Raw genomic sequence first — 17,190 nt, forward strand, 5'->3', positions numbered from 1 at the left:
TTTTCACGTTTGTAAGTGATGAGAGTTTCTTGTGAAAAGTGGAAACTGATAAGCATCCAGTTGGAAAGGCCTTTGCTCCCTTTTTTAAAAAAGATTCCTAGATTCTTGTTCCTCCTTAAAAATAAAAGCTTAGCAACTAGATATGGATGAAAAGCACAGATGCTGGAGTTATAAATTTTGCTAAGTATGCACCCTGGGACTTTTTTTCTCTGTTTTGAGGGGTCTGTTGTAGAGGGGGACCAGAAGGAATGCCAGTCTGTCCTGTTCGTGTGGAAGAAGCTGAATTGCTTTCTCAAGTCCTTAGTAATTCCCTATGGGCCACTTATAGCTACTCCTATGAGCCTAGTCTCAGGAGGAACTCTCGTGTGTTCTGGAGACCCTGGTTGTTTCTTAGTCTCTTGGGTTGCCCAAATGGGGTTCTCCATCTCTTTTCAAGTTCACTACATTCAGAAACATCAATGTTGGATGATTCTATCTATTCATCTTTTTTTGAAAAGTATATGAGAAGAAGTAGTAAAACACTTTGCAGTGTGATTTGCCTGAGATCACATCAGATAACTTTTATTTCCCGTCTCCTCAGAATGATTGCTTTTTGATCAGAATGATTCATTTTCATGTGATATCCTCATTCTTTTTATACACAGTGTCACCTCCTATGAATCTGCAAGTTCGGGGAGTGTCCGAGAACAGCATTGATCTGGAGTGGGAGGGGCCTGTGATCCTGACAGACTTTCTCATCACTTACGCACCCACAACCCCTGGTGGAGTCCAACTGGAGATCCGAGTCCCAGGAAATGTTACCAACACCACCATCAAAGGATTGGAGCCGGGTCTGGAGTACACCATCAATGTGTACGCGGTGATCGACAACATCATCAGTGCCCCACTGAACACCTTAGTCTCCACCTGTGAGTGCTCTTCTCTCCTGAGAGCTCTTTTATTCCAAGAACATCTGTGTTTTGGTCAGATAAGGCTATTTTTTTCTATTGAAATGTCTGAGGTGTTTTGCATAGAGCTTGTATCTGACATTTTCATTGTAAGTGCATTGTTGTTACCCAAGCATGACCCAGGTTTAATAGACCTGGATGAGAGATTACACACTCCTTCACAGTCACATTTGCACACACACACACATACCTCATGTTGTTTCTTCAGAGAAACAACTGGCTGTCTTTGCCAACAGGATATGATTAGACACCCACCACCTGGTAAGTAGCAGTGCCAGATTGGCAAAATGCTAGAGGGCCTTTCGAATGCAGTCACTGCCTGTCAGCCTTGAGCAAAATGCCTCAGCCTAGAATAGAACACATCATAACAAACATTCCATTATTTGTGAAATGCCAGTTGGGCATTCTACAGACAGTCATAAAGCACCACAGTCTGGCCTTCTGTTTTCTTACATTTTTGCAGGTCATTCACCGATAATAAAGATAATTGGAACTTAATGAATTTGAAAGAAATTGCTATTTGCATGTGGCATCCGGCAGGCATCGAGATCTTGCTTAGACTTCTGAGATATTCAACTAGTGAAGCCATAATTTCTGTAATCTAACAAAGATTAGACTTTTTGAACATTATTGCCCGTTTTCTGCATTTGAAGCTCATTTTGGTTGCAGTAGCCAAAATCCTGTGCAGTTAGTAACAAGAAAACATATTGCAAGGAAGGAATTAATAGATAGAGAAAGTAAGGAAGGAAAGAAAGAGAACAATAAAATTACAGTAAAAACAATAGGGCTGGGAGGTATGGCGGTATATATCGTTACCATAGTATAAAGTGTCTATCGTCAAAGATTTTGCCATAGCATTGTACTACATTAAAATGTATATACACCTAAGAGATATAAAAAATGCATGTATGAATGAAAAATTTAAGAGTGTGAAGTGCTAGATGTTAGATTTAAAGAACTCAATGCAATGACACAATGCGCAAACACAAAAAGCGCCTCTCTCAGACAGCATGCAATCGCAAAGTCAGATTTTTTTTTTCTGTCTTATAGCACTTGAATTGTCAGATATATGCATAATTATATCAAAATAGCTGTCATGTGGAGTACTTATGTAAACACAGTTGGCTTTGTGTTCTATACATACAGTTGGGTAAAAACCAGTTTGAGTATATTGGATATGTGCAGACGGTCTTAAAGGGACAGCAACCTAATTTATATGCTACTGTCTGTGGCATTAATGTTAATCAAACAACAAAAGACAAAGAGAAACTCGTTCACTGCTCTTGACTGAATCACTTTTGGATCTTTCATAAGAATCAATTCGTATTAGATTCAAATACTGAAGACTATGCAGTGTTTTAATTTCTGTAATATTACTACATATAATCTATAGCTGAACATTTTAAAGTTTGTTTAATAAATTTTTTTGCTCTACTGTGTTTTTAATTTTTAAAATAGTCTGACTACTGACAGAGATTGTTTACTAATACTTATTGTATGACAGTACATTATCACTTTCTTACAAACCTTTAAAAGTCATCATATACATGGAAGAAGCAGAACACTCCCAGCAGAAATGGTGTTTTATTTAGTTTCCAGGATATCATTTTCGAACCCTCTTGAGGCTCTTACAATCATTGACACTGAAAGGGCTGGAGGTTCACTTGCGTGTACTTTGAAATAACTGTAATGCTATTTCCCGACTTCTATTCTTTGGGTTTCCCGACTGCCCCCTTTATACAATAAATGTAAACTATTAAAGAAGCATTGCATGTTTAAAATATCTGGGAAAAATAAAATAATCCTGAGTATGTCTGCAAAGTGAACCTCTCTGAATCCACTGCTCTTCTTTTATGGAGCTAAAAGCAGAGAGTAAAGATCCACCTTGGCTGAGAAAAATGTTGATTTATTGAACACACACAAGACGGAGGCCAATAATGCATCAATCTGTACCTTTTAGATCTCACGAATCCAGACGGTTTACTCTTCAAATCCATCATGGAGACGTCCGTGGAGGTTCAGTGGCAACCCTTAGACTACTTGTTTGATGGTTGGGAAATAAGCTTCATTCCCAAGGTAAGGCTTTCCTTAAAAGGTCACGCTTCATTTGGTTCTGCCCCTGCTGTAGCTTCTGGCATAACAACACTAAGGTTCTGGAATCTTGTAGCATTTTTGCCACCTTGTAGTTCGACAACAGTAAACAAGAAAACTGCAATGTAAGGCTTTGACAGACATCTGTAAACAGCTGATAAATTAATGCTTTTTGAAGCCAAATATGATTCAGTTTCTGACAGGTGCCTCTCAGCATGATAAAATGTCAATCTGTTCTTGTTCGAAAGAGAATTATTTTGTATCATGGCAGAAACACAATACATCCAGGCAAAGATTTTCTCATTAATCCCCTTTCAAATTTTCCACCTGGAGAAAGGACAAGCCATTTTTAGCATGTGAAATCTGCACCCTCACAGACAGAAGAAAAACTTCCAGCTCCTGCATGCCAACAAAATGTGGGGCTTGTGCTTGGTGCCTCAATATGAAATAGCTGTGGGAGACATCGCCGTATGCAAAACAGCATGTCTCCTGTGCAACATACCTGTCATTTCACATCGAGGTGAAACATCTCTCCCCATGTACAGTATAACAAATATGCATCAGAGCCCCTTGAGGCATTGTTTACGTCGTTGGGTTGTAGCATTACTATTAAGACCCAGTCACTGAATCTGTAAACACAGATCCCTCCAACAAAAGACATATCAGAGGTATGCTTGTGTGTAATGGAAACCGGTAAAGTAGGGATTATGATTTACTTAAATGGTTCACACAAAGGATTTCCATTAGCCAGGGGATGATTTAGCAAATCTATTTGTAGACAGTTTTGTTAGCTCAGTCGGGTAATAGCCACACGTTTTTAGGACTCTTGAAGAGTGCAGTATTCAGTCCTGTGTTGAGAAGTCTGCATCTCATGCCACTGTCTTAACTTTCAACAAAATCTATAGCTTATGCCCTGGCAAAGTGAGTTCATGAGTTTCATAGATCCCTCATTTTGTTAGACTAAAAGAAGAAAATACCTTGGAAACAAAGTCAAAAGCCTCTTTCAAGGGAATAGGAAGTTGAATACAAAGAAGCTGATGGTTGAGGGCAGGGGGATCATGGTGCACTTCAATCTTCCATCGGTGAGAGGGTCTGCTAAGAGTACTGTGCATGAGAGCCGACTCTGGTAAGCCTCTAGGGAAATCATATTAGAAGTGGAAGTCATATCCTCGGTGGATTAAATCCTACAAAGCATAAGAGCCTGATTTTCCACAGTATCGTAATGGATGTGAGGGCAGGGACAAGTATAGGTGCGAGTCAATGGAACAAAAAACAAAGGGAAATAGGCTTTTTAGAACAGTCACATCTTCTGAAAGCCTCACGCTCTTTGATATTGCTTGATTTCACAAGCGTTCCAGGGGAAGTTAGCTGATGTCTTGTGGGGCGCGATGTATCAAACTCACAAAGTGCTCTGCTAAGCGAGTTGGGAGAGAAAAACATGGCTCGATTCGATACATCAAACATCTGGCGGAATGCATCTACAGTGAAATTCCAGCAGCTTCTTTGTTTACACAGCCGACTGCCTCCTGAAAACAATCTCTGTCGTTTCGAGCAGTGTACTGCATGCCTGCCTGCACTCTTCTGCCAGAATTGTGAAATGTGATATATTTTTGTGTGTGTTTTTATCTTGTGCACGTCAAAGGACAATGATGGAGGGATGACAGCACAACTACCCAGTACCATCACGTTGTTCCACCAAACAGGGCTGCGGCCTGGGGAAGAATACACTGTCAACCTTGTAGCCTTGAAAGACCAAGGAAGGAGCCAGCCTGTTACTGCAACCATTATCACATGTATGCCTCTCACTCATTCTCATTGCGTTTATGCAATTATACTTTCATTCAAAGCCTTTTACAGTGAGGTAAAGCAATACCCTTAGTGTATGTGTGTTCCCTGGGAATCAAATCCATGACCTTGGCATTGTTAGCACCATGCTCTACCAGCCGATCTATAGTTACACCCACGCCTTACAGTTTCATTCTCCGATAACTCAATGCTGTTTTTTCTTGAACTTGCTGTATATATCTTTGATTTTTAATGACCTACATAAAGTTGTTTGTGCTTCCCACTACATGCATTTTCTCATTACCCTTACAATGTCAGTATATTGCACCTTTAGTCAATAAGTTCTGTGCAAGATTCTATAGTGCAACTTAAGCTTTTTGTTCAGTAAGTGTTTCTGAGGAACTTTCAGACCATTTGCATAGCTCTATGATAATAAAAAACGAATGCATTCTTATAGTAATTCATTATTTTGAAATTAGGTCTGTCATCCTTCAGGAAATGTACCTCCATGTTCCATCATAATATAAAAAGTAATACTAGACACCTTTTGTCCACTTTACTGATACATTACTTATCATTTTTATTTTGCCTGTTTGCAAATACTTTTATATTATATTATATTATATTATATTATATTATATTATATTATATTATATTATATTATATTATATTATATTATATTATATTATATTATATTATATTATATTATATTACATTATATTATATTATATTATAACAATTAACTAATTAATCACACATTTTTATTACATTAATTGGGATTATTGACGATTAATCCCTTGAACATGAAAATTTTTAAATAAGCTTTTATACTGTAATAATTTCACATTCAATCTTCAAATTAATGTAAAAATAACTTAAAGACAGTATATATTATATTATATTATATTATATTATATTATATATTATATTATATTATATTATATTATATTATATTATATTATTATATTATATTATATTATGCCTTATTTAGTATCAGCCATGACTGAATTAACTTTGCTCAAGTTTTGTGATTGTGTGTAGATACTCTTAGTGTGGAATGGCAGAACAGGATGTTTCATCATTGATGGAGACATAAAAGTTTGCAAAGCAAACAAATGCTCCTTGGGCGGAGTGCAGGGTGATCTAGTTTACCGTTGCTTTCTGTGTGCTATGAAGATGAAAGCACGAACAATGTGAAGTGTTTTTCCCTTCAGGATACTCAGCCAGCTGAGTCACTAGTGTCTCTTTTGTAGATGAAGTGATTTTCTCCACCCATCTGCCATGTCCTGTTGTTTTTTCCCCTGTCCTTGGTGCTGAAATCAGTAGTGCAGCAGTGAGGCTGAACAGAGGGTTCACCTTCAAACTATACTACGAACACAGTCATTTTGCTGTTAGTCTGCTGACAGTGTGTTGTCAGAATGAAACACAATTGCAAATGTGTCTGACAAGACATGCAGGAAAAAAAAAAAAAAACAGCCAGTGATATAGTGCACTCTCTTAGGAAGGTATGTAAACAGATCTTTCAAATGACATGTGAGAGGGGCCGGGCTGGGCTGGGAAGGCATAAACTTCAAGGAGGTTTCACATTGTTTCAGCTAATGGAAAATGTCACTATGATGAATGGGTGAGTCTGCCAGCAATTATGCACTTAATGTAAACTTCACCCAAGAATTCTTCTTCTGTCACTTACAGACAGGAGGGTTAGATTCAATTGAAATTTTCCTGGACAATTGAAATTGCATGTCTACTGTGAAAACGCCATTAATTTATATGGGCCTCACTGTCGAGCATAATTAAAGAGGCATTAATTATGCATGCGAGTCCATTAATATTTCACGCGTCCACTGTGGATACCTTATTGGATAAAGAAAGACAAATTTGATGTCACTTAATTATTTATGTGTGCAAAGATTTATCTATCCCCGGAGAAAGCCTGGGAAGACGAGTTTTCGCTAAGCATGCGCTCGGTACCTCATGAGTTTGGTTCATTGTAATAATGCTTAAGCAACTAAAATACAACATTTTTGGGGATATGAAAAAATAAACAGTAGTCTACTGCCTGGTCTCTGGTGTGTTCAGACTTCAAAATGAGACTGTGCTTGTGTGCTTAGAATAAAACCAAGAAATCACCCTTGTGGATTAAATAGGCTGTGTAGAGAATTGCAAGTAAATATTCCCTTGAATCTGAGGTGACATAATTTCCTCATACTTGGGGTTCCTCCTAAACCCTTGCGTTTGAATAAGGGGGTCACATTATGTAGTTGTAATATTCTTTAGGGAGTAAAAATGGCATCATATGCAGTATATTTTGTAGTCTTATCTTTCTGAAAGGTAAAGGTACAACTCAGAGTAGTCTCACTTGGTCCAATTAGTAGCGTTTTGCATATCACAGCGGATTGAGATCGAGGTATGAGATGAGCAGAAATGTTGAGGTCAAAAGTTCCAGAGATGTTCATCTTCCTTCACAATACCTGTTTCTGAGGCAGATGGTCATGTTGCCCTATATAAAGAAGCAGGTTAATTATTCACACAGCCAGTTAGCGTCTTATTAAAAGAGCCTGTTGGAGGCTCAGCATGGCCACTTGATTCAGTCGCTTGAGTGTGGGTTTGCAATGGGACTGCCTGCTGTTAATATCTGGTGAATATTACTGACACTTTCTCATGTACTGTACTTGAAAGCAGGGATAACTTATAGGTGAAGTGTGTAGTTTTCATTATTACCATATATTTTACAGTTTCATATGACTTCAGGTAAACACTTTGAGTCTCAGTTTTCAAACATGGTTTGGTTTAAGCGGTACAACTTCTGGCTTAACCACTGGTATTTGTCCCAAGATTCAGTGTTTGGCAGCTTAGTATGATCTAGTTTGCTGTAATACCAACATCTTGCTCACTTGACAGCCATTCCATGTATTCACAGATTGTATTTTTTTTCCAAGAAACATATACATTATCAAAATTTCAATAGGTATTTTCTATATTATTAAATCCTAAATTAAGGGTTTTAAACCTTTACAGAGCCAATGACCTTTACCCTTTTTCAGTATAATTGTATAATGACTGTACTCATATTAAGATTATATCATAATGATATATATATATATATATATATATATATATATATATATATATATATATATATATATATATATATATATATACAATCTTTTTATTTTTTTTATTTTTTCATTATTATTATTATTATTATTATTATTGTTGTTGTTGTTGTTGTTGTTGTTGTTTTGGATGTCAGAGTTTAAAAGAAAATTCGATACGTTTTTTTTATATACCCAGGATCCTCAGACTTATGGATGAAAACCCTTCTAGCATATTGAGAAGCTGACTTATCTTACATCGGTTATGTTGTCTTACATTGTTATTTTGTTTGTTTTTTCCATCAGTGATTGATGGGCCAACACAACTTGTTGTACGAGATGTCTTAGACACGGTTGCCTTTGTGGAGTGGAGCCCACCCAAGGCTAAAGTGGACCAGATTTTATTGCGGTATGGGCTGGTAGGGGTGGATGGACCAAAGACCATCTTTCGCCTGCAGCCTACTCTGAGCCAGTACTCCCTCCAAGTCCTGAGGCCTGGATCCACGTATGAAGTATCAGTCAGTGGAGTCCGGAATGGCACTGAGAGTGAAGCCATTTCCACAGAGTTTACAACAGGTGAAGGAAAGCAGTTCTGACTGTGTAAATTATTTTTCACCATTCACTTTTGGTTTTAGTTTTCACATTCTTTATTTTAGCTATACTAACATCTTTCATTCAAGTAGAGTAGGTCTTCTTCATTTATATTAACATTTATGTTTGATTATATTGATAATCCATCTTTCTATAATCCATTTAAGTAACTAGTGTATTATCGATTGTGTCTTTTTTCTTCTTCTTTTTCTTTTTCTTCTTCTTCTTCTTCTTCTTCTTCTTCTTCTTCTTCTTCTCCTTCTCCTTCTCCTTCTCCTTCTCCTTCTCCTTCTCCTTCTCCTTCTCCTTCTCCTTCTCCGTCTTCTTCTTTTTTAGAAATCGATGCACCAAAGAACCTGAGAGTGCTGTCAAAAACTTCCACTAGCCTGGAGCTGGAATGGGACAATAGTGAGGCAGATGTAGAAGGCTACAGGGTGGTTTACAGCACACTGGCTGGTGATCAGTATGACAAAGTCATTGTCCCACTCAACGATGGCGCCACCACCAAAACTACTCTCACTGGTAAACTCAAAACCAACCTTCTCCTTTATTTCATTGTACTGTAATATTCTATACAATTTCTAAACAATTTATTTTGGTATCTGACATAAATTTCAAAAATTATTATATTATAAGGTTATTATATTATAGGATATAGAACTAATACTTAAATATATAAAGGATTGAGGTCTTCATTTATTTTTATTGCTTTGAGGTGAGGTCTGTACGTGTTAAGTACATTATAAAGGCATTTATTTTCTCCCAATCAAGAGTTGTGATCTGTATGTGTGATCTTTTTGGTATTCTTAGGAAATTGTACATAAAGTTTGGATATGCACTGATACAGACAGTTTTGACTTTATGGCCAACTTTAAGACCCTGAGTCCTTAGTATAGGTTTACTGTCTATAACGACTCAAATTTGCTGACATACATACATTTTTCTTTCTATAACAGCTTTCATGCAAGTAAGCAACATTTCTTATAATAAATATTGAAAATAAATTCTTTGTTAGACAGTGCAAGTCCCATCAAGATGTTTGACTCAGTCTTTCATTATGTTTCATCTCATTATGAACTAATTGTGAGAACCCAAACCTCTATATTTACCAAAAATGCATACTTGATTACAGCAAAATATATTTCTTATACGTGCCTAATCTGTTGCTCATTGTTTAAATCACAGTCTATATTTGACTATTTTACTTTCTCTGCTTTTTAGATTTACTGCCTGGCACAGAGTATGGCATAGGAATTTCAGCAGTTCTAGGTGCCAACCAAAGCACCCCAGCTACGATGAATGCCAGAACGGGTAAGGGATAAGATTATAAGCCTGCTGTTGCCAGATCACAGTGAAATAAATGTATTTTCAGTTGCATGGAGTTTGTATTCCTGCTGCCGACATGTGCAAATCAGTTTTTTCCAGTAGTACTGATATATGATGTTTGTGATGGAATAAAAATATGCTGAAGGTTTACTGAACCAAACACCTTAACATTCCCATTTCAAACCTTGAAACAGCCGCAGTATACTCTGATCTTTAGGTCTGGATGTCCCCTTGGATTTGACTGTCACAGCCTCAACAGACAACACCATTACCCTGTTGTGGGGCACAGTGCAGGGGCCTATTGATCACTACAGGGTGACCTACACTTCCTCCACTGGAGTGACAACTGAGCTGACGGTGCCCAAGGATGTCACCACCACCACACTGACAGGTCTAGAGCCTGGCACTGAGTACACCATTACAGTTGCAGCACAGAGAGGCAGGCAGAAGAGCACTGCAGCCACTATTGATGCCTTCACAGGTAATTTGATCTTTTGGGAAATCAAGTACAAGAATCACTGTTGAGTATCCAAAGCATTGCCTCATCTCCGCCTAGTGATATGTCATGTCAATTTTGGCCAGAAATATCATTAATCTCTCGGATAATTGCATGAGGATACAGAATGAATTGGATGTAAGACTTTTAATGCATGCGCAAAGAAGATACAATGGTTCCTATAGCTTCTTTTCTTTTCCACCAGGTTCATTTTTAGCCACTTTTAATCATTTTTCATCAAAATTCAGCCATCCTTTCAATCTGTCCTTTATTTCAGCGGTTCCCAACATTCCCACATCAGTACAGTGAATGTATTTAATCCTTATGAATTTTGCCTAAATCGCTCAGTTGCTTTTGCATGACACATTAGCACATTTAAATCTCTATTATAGCATTACCCACTTTACAGCATTCATTTGTTATGCTTTCTAAATACTAGTGATAAGATCATGTAATTGATTGATATCCCTAGAAAAATATGCAATTAAAATGATCAAATAAAAATGTTTTATAGGGATGTGAATCAATTGCATATAATGACATAATATGCAATGTTTTCTGTGAACATAAAGAAAATTCAGAAGACATTATTGGTTCAAATGAGTAAATTATTGTACAAACAAATAAAAAAATGGCCATATCATTGAACTTTAAGTCTTTAACCATAATCCATTGTGTTACTGATTTAGCCAATTTGAGGTTAACTTCTATACTGTTCATATAGGATAATTTAATATTACCATTATTTTATATGTAGATATGCAAAATAACGTCTTCAGCACCACATTTTTATGATGACATGTGAAGTGCAAAAATAAGTTATGCGACCTTTGCTTTCTATTTTATTGTCTTTCTGGTTTCATACTGCACTCTGTCCAGCTGTTTTTGAATCTAACTGTACATCTTGTGACAATCGCTCTGTCTGCTCTCAGTAGTGTGGTTAGGCGAGGCATGTTGGTGCTAGTGACGGTTCTGAAAATGGTACTTCTTGCTCCATTAGTAAAAAAAAAAAAAAAAAAAAAAACATTTTTTTTACAGAAACAACACTTTTTATGGGATTTACATAATGGTCAGATCACAACTAATTTGTTTATATGTATTTATGGTCACCGTGATTTTGCCTGATTTTGACATCTTTTGATGATCCTGGATCAATATTATTGTCTATAAATATAGATTTAAACCAATCCCTACCCCTAAACCTAACCCTATCCATAATTTATTCCTAAAATCTGTGGGAAATGATAGCTGATTAACAAGGCTGTAGAAGCATCTAACCTTGATTTTAAGCCAAAAACAGATATTCCTGAAAAGTTATATCTCAGTTCTGATTGGTTGATTGGAATGTTGCTCCAGGATCAACAAGGATGTTGATCCAAGAACATGTACTTGTTGAAATCATGCTCACCATTTTATATATATATATATATATATATATATATATATATATATATATATATATATATATATATATATATATATATATATATATATATATATATATATATATATATATATATATATATATACACATGCATACAGTATATATATGATGCATTAAATTAATGTATCAAATGAACAGCTCAAATTTTATTGAATTTAAATGAACACCTCTTCCACAAACTTTCTAGAACCCCCCTGCAGTTATGAGCCTTGAGAATGCCTGACTCTTCAGCTTTATCTTCCTTAAGCATTTCTTGTTTGTTGTTATCACTATCTTGCTTTGGCATGGCACATTAAAACATTTCTATCTACAGTATCAAGATTTTATTATATTTCATCATCTTTTTCCACTTTTCTGTATTTATTTTCTATAATTTGCTTGATATTTACTGACTGGCTGCATCTCTTCTGCAATCTTCATCCAATCATCTCATTATATTTCATTTTCATAATCATCTTTCTTCCTTTCTGTGGAGGTGTAACAATCAACAAAGAGATCTTAAATCACAGAGCCAGCATTTCATAATATAGTTGTTGTCATTCAATTTCAGGGTTCCGCCCTATCACACAGCTCTTCTTCTCTGATGTCACTTCTGATTCATTGACTGTGGCATGGAGTGCACCGGCTCCGCCTGCTGACGCATTCATCTTGAACTACAATGCTCAGGACTCCAGAGATGATTCTGAGATTGCTCTAGACGGGTCCAAAACCGGTATCACCCTCACTGGTCTCCTGCCCTCCAGGCGGTATACTGTTACCTTGGTTACCATGCATGGCAATGTGACCTCAAAGCCAGTTATTGGCTCAGTCACAACAGGTATGAATACTAATGAATATGATGTTCAAAGATATTATGTCTGAGGTTGTTAAGTGTGCTTAATTAATGTTTGAAAATAGGGGTTTCTTAGGGTTGATTTTACATATTTTTCTGTCTCATTTTCTTGATTCATTTCATTTTTGCTTTTTAAAAAACATTTCACATGGAGAAACTAAATTACTGCTATATCCATGACATGCTGTCAAATAGCATCATATTAATACCTGCTGGGTTTGTAATGCGCAGGATGTGCAATTTATGAAATTGCTCACACAACTATCAAGACTTTGATATTTATAAAGAGACATCTGTGATGGTGGCCTATATATTCTCCATTCGCCCATTCTCCATTTCTGAATCCAGTTGTTGAGTTCATCTCTTTCAAGATATTGTTGAACCGCAGCCTTATGACAAAGTAACTTTTCTCCAAGCAATAAAAGAGACCTTCAGAGATACTGGACTACATTTGTGCCATTCATGGATTTAGCAATCACAAGGTTCTTTCCCTAAGTCCACCATTTGAGAAAACATATATTGTTTGATGTGAATAAAATTCGATGGCTTAAAAGAAATGAGAGGCTTAATGAATATGCACTTTTCCTAGGATACACTTTAAAGGACTAATTTATTTAAAAAATGAAAATCGTTTACTCAACTTCAAGTTGCTCTAAACCTGTATAAAAGTAAGATATTTTGAACAGTTTTGGTAGCCAAACAGTTAACGGTGGCCATTGACTTCCATGGTATGGATAAATTACTGTGGAGGTCAATGGCTACCATTAACAGAAGTGGAGGGTGATTAAATGATGACAGAATTTTCATTTTTGGATGAAACATTCCTTAAAGGTTTTTGCATTCGTGACAGTCATTTAACAGTCCCTTGTGAGTGTGCGCAAACCAGGATCTCATCTATACCTGTTGGATTTTCTCATTATGATTCCTGCACACAGCTGCACAGCAGATTTTTCACTCTTTTGTGTCTTAATTAATTCGACAATATGTAATCCTCCCCTAATTACCTCTCTCTGAATGAGGAGGTGTCAAGAATGATTCAGCTGTTCAGTGAGTGAACTGATATTTGCAGTTGCCAAAGCAGATATTGTCTTGGAGCTATTTCTAAACAAAGAAATTAACTCTGCTGCAGGCCACCTGAACAGCAGCTTGATTAGTAAAAAATAAATAAAAATAACCTTCAATTTTTACTTTGCTTATTATTATTATTATTATCATTACAGGATTTGTGCATAAAGTAGTACTTTCACCTGTTGTCATCTAATGTTTTATAAAGCTTTTTAGCTTAGAAATATGTTTAGTACATTTTCGGTGTGTTCTTGCTTTAGATAGAAAGCATATTGTCGCACATTAACACTCTTTTACATTACCATAAGTGAAAAAAGGTCACCATATGCTCAGCAATGAGAAACAGAATAAATGCAGATGGAAAGGGCTGAAAAAGAAGTTGTTCTTAGTGCCCTTTATACAAAGTCTGAAAATATATTTATTGGCTGCTCTGCTGAGTGGAAAATAAATTAAGATTTGCATACATGAATAATCACAACTCATTTACTGAGGAATATTTTACCCTGAAAGCATTTAAATGAGGTTGACAACCTGTTTATGAATTGCCACCCATAGTTTATGAATTGAATGCATTAGTCGAATGAATATGGGGAGGTCTGAATGGCTTTTCGCTCGTTTTAAGGACTGGCCACGTCAATAATGGCAAGAGTAAATCAGTTTATTTCCCTCTCAGTTGTCAGAACGCTCCAGAACCACTGTTCGTCTGTTTAACTGTTTTCAAAGGCAGTGTAACCTTAGAGCTATTGAGACAGATAAACAAATCATGAGAGAGTCCCTGCTGGACAGCGACTGACAGTAACAATGCAAATGTCCTTGTCAATAATGTCTTGTGTCCAGAATACTTATACTCCTTCTCTCCGGGGCCTGTTGAGAAAACACAAATATGAAATAACCGTGCAAGGGAGACTATAATAATAATAATAATCAATTGTATAGTTTAATATGTCAATATAATATTTGACTAAATATTGCAATATATTTGGGTGGCCTTATGGATGCAGACATTGGGATCTCATGACTAACTGAATACTAAAAATGTTGAGGTCAGCTAGCTCCTTTTATTGGATATTTTTACTTCAGGAATAAGTTAATCATGTCCAACTGTGAAAAGTGCAATTCTACAATCAGTGCAAAATTATTAACTACAGTCCTTCACTACCGTTCTAAAGTTGGTATTAACGTTTATAAAATAAGTCTCTGTGGCTTACCAAAGCTACAATTGTTAGATCAAAAATACAGTAATATTGTGAAATTGAAATAACAGTTTCCAATGTATGGATTGTGAGAATTTATTGCTGTGATGGAAATGCTACATTTTCAGCTGCCATTACTCTAATCTTCCGTGTCACTTGATCCTTTTAATTTGGTGCTCAAGAAACAAACTGTGTTGCTTAATATTTGGTGGAAACTGGGATACTTTGTTTTCATAATACAGGAATGGACCCTCCCCGAGATATGACTGTGCTGTATGTCACAGAGGAATCTGTAACCATTTCATGGATTCAACCATACGCACCCTTTGATTACTACAAAATGTCTTACCAATCACCAAAAGGTACTTTCTCTGCCTTATATTTAAATCATGTCTAATTTGCACAAATAAAAAATTATGAAAAACAAATCAACATTACTATTTGTCTTATGTCATGTAATTGTCTCACAGGTAGGGTGGATAATGTGGTGATTGACAACGATGTCACCAACTACACCTTAAGTAGCCTCCATCCAGCGGCGGAGTATGAAATCAAGCTGAACGCAGTGAGAGGAAGCCAAGAGAGCAAGGTCATCACCACTACTGTCTTCACAGGTATGCCTGTTCTCTGTCATTTTCTAGGAGACATACTAATCATATACTAATGTACATTCTACAGACTGGTATTCTGATTTACCATAGGAAATGTATTTCAGTATTTCATGAAAGATGTGCTCTCATAGCCTCGTTCGTCGCAGAACTTTGATTTGATAGAAATATGGATGACAGTCTGAGGAATGATGCACATCATTTACCATGTGATGAGTACCATCTCTCACCCTGAACGTTCCGCACGTCCTCTGGGAGGCTGCCAGCCATCTCTCCGAAGTGAAATGATATTTTACTAATGGAATCCGTGATCAGCAGAGATGCTCACCTGACATCTTATTTGAACAGCACCACATGGCGGCTTCAGGAGGCTAGTACAATGGATTGTGTCTCATTCACTAATTGTGGACACTTACATGCACAGACAACGTGCTCACAGAAAATGTCCATCAGATGCACAAAATGTTGTGCATAGAGTCTCTACCCTGTTGATTAATGCTGATTATTATTCTAACAAGCTTTACTCTAAGTGTCCGTTTTAATGTATTTTAGTGTCAAAAAATATATACATATAAAACATATACTTGCGTCTTAATAGACCAATTTTACAGAACAGTCTTTGTTCCAGGCTGTGCATTATTATCTGGAGCCTAGGAAGTGAACTAATTAGTCATATCTTTTGATGTAGTACAATAAAACAAACAGATGCTGGCCTTTGCTTAAACACTGCTGACTCACTTAATAACTAGGTAGGAAATGTTTGCCTATACATCGAAACAGAGCTACACTCCCCATCGAAGCTCCCCAAGAGCCTTTTGTTCAAAGATAATAAAAATATGACAGGTAAACAGTCTTGCCAATGCTTTAACAATGCAAAGTGACAAGTGGCTCTTTTAAAATGCATCTTTTGGAAACAGCTTATTAATACATTGTGGCTTATTTCAGCTGTAATGTAAAGGGTGACAGTAGGGTTGATGAAACATGATGGATCTGGTTCAACACCGTGTTCTGGTTCACAGCTCTGCCTAATGACCTGCTGAGGATCATCAAGTTCCCATTCACTGCATAAGGGAAAACTGATATTCTCCTCCTAGTCTGTCAGCGTAGGGCATGTCAAGACTTGGTAAAGCAGAGAGAGGGGAAGGTGCGATGGGCAATTGGGGGATTTTGCCTCTGAACTGCTGTCAGGCAGCAGAGATCAGCTTTTCTGGAAGGTTGTGAGAGGGCCTAGAATTTCTTGGAACAAAGTGAATGGTGCCTAATTTCAGGGTCAGCTCTCTACAACTGTAGAAGAGATATGGCTATTGCCAGAGAGGCTGGGAGAACAAAAATGCGTGTGGAACAGAATGGGAAGATGGTAATGTGCGATTACAGTCCACTGACCTCATCTAAGAGGACATACGGTATAGTGCAGAGGAGAGTGAGATTTGTCCTGTCTGAAATAAGGGAAGCCATCTGTGAAAGTCACAGCATGGATGGAGGATTATGGGGAACAACATTTTTTATTACTCGCTTGCATAGAAATGCTGTTGAGAATGAGCTCTGCCCACATTTGACTGTCTAATTTCCCCCTCGATGTCGGCTAATTAAGGAAATTGTGATCTTCACCAGCCAGATCATCACAACAAATTAGTTCCAAGCTGCTGAAGTGCTCTATTTTTAAATTGCCGGTGAATATCGTTTGCACAGGGAGAAAAAAAGGTGAAGATGAGACTGT

General features: G+C 36.9%; 1 protein-coding gene across 1 annotated transcript in view; it reads left to right on the forward strand.

Moving 5' to 3' along the window:
- The first annotated feature begins 586 nt into the window (after positions 1-586).
- The window catches only part of LOC113037755 (tenascin-R), a 36,874-nt gene continuing 20,270 nt past the window's right edge, over positions 587-17,190 (forward strand). Inside the window, exons 1-10 of the mRNA XM_026195109.1 lie at positions 587-908; positions 2,908-3,023; positions 4,681-4,831; positions 8,225-8,494; positions 8,846-9,031; positions 9,731-9,820; positions 10,053-10,316; positions 12,326-12,592; positions 15,108-15,227; positions 15,336-15,479. Coding sequence (XP_026050894.1) covers positions 602-908; positions 2,908-3,023; positions 4,681-4,831; positions 8,225-8,494; positions 8,846-9,031; positions 9,731-9,820; positions 10,053-10,316; positions 12,326-12,592; positions 15,108-15,227; positions 15,336-15,479 — 1,915 coding nt within the window. The 5' untranslated portion in view covers positions 587-601. The remainder of the gene's footprint in view (positions 909-2,907; positions 3,024-4,680; positions 4,832-8,224; positions 8,495-8,845; positions 9,032-9,730; positions 9,821-10,052; positions 10,317-12,325; positions 12,593-15,107; positions 15,228-15,335; positions 15,480-17,190) is intronic.

The sequence above is a fragment of the Carassius auratus genome, chromosome 2 (genome assembly GCF_003368295.1).
Source record: "Carassius auratus strain Wakin chromosome 2, ASM336829v1, whole genome shotgun sequence".
NCBI classification, from domain to species: Eukaryota; Metazoa; Chordata; class Actinopteri; order Cypriniformes; family Cyprinidae; genus Carassius; species Carassius auratus.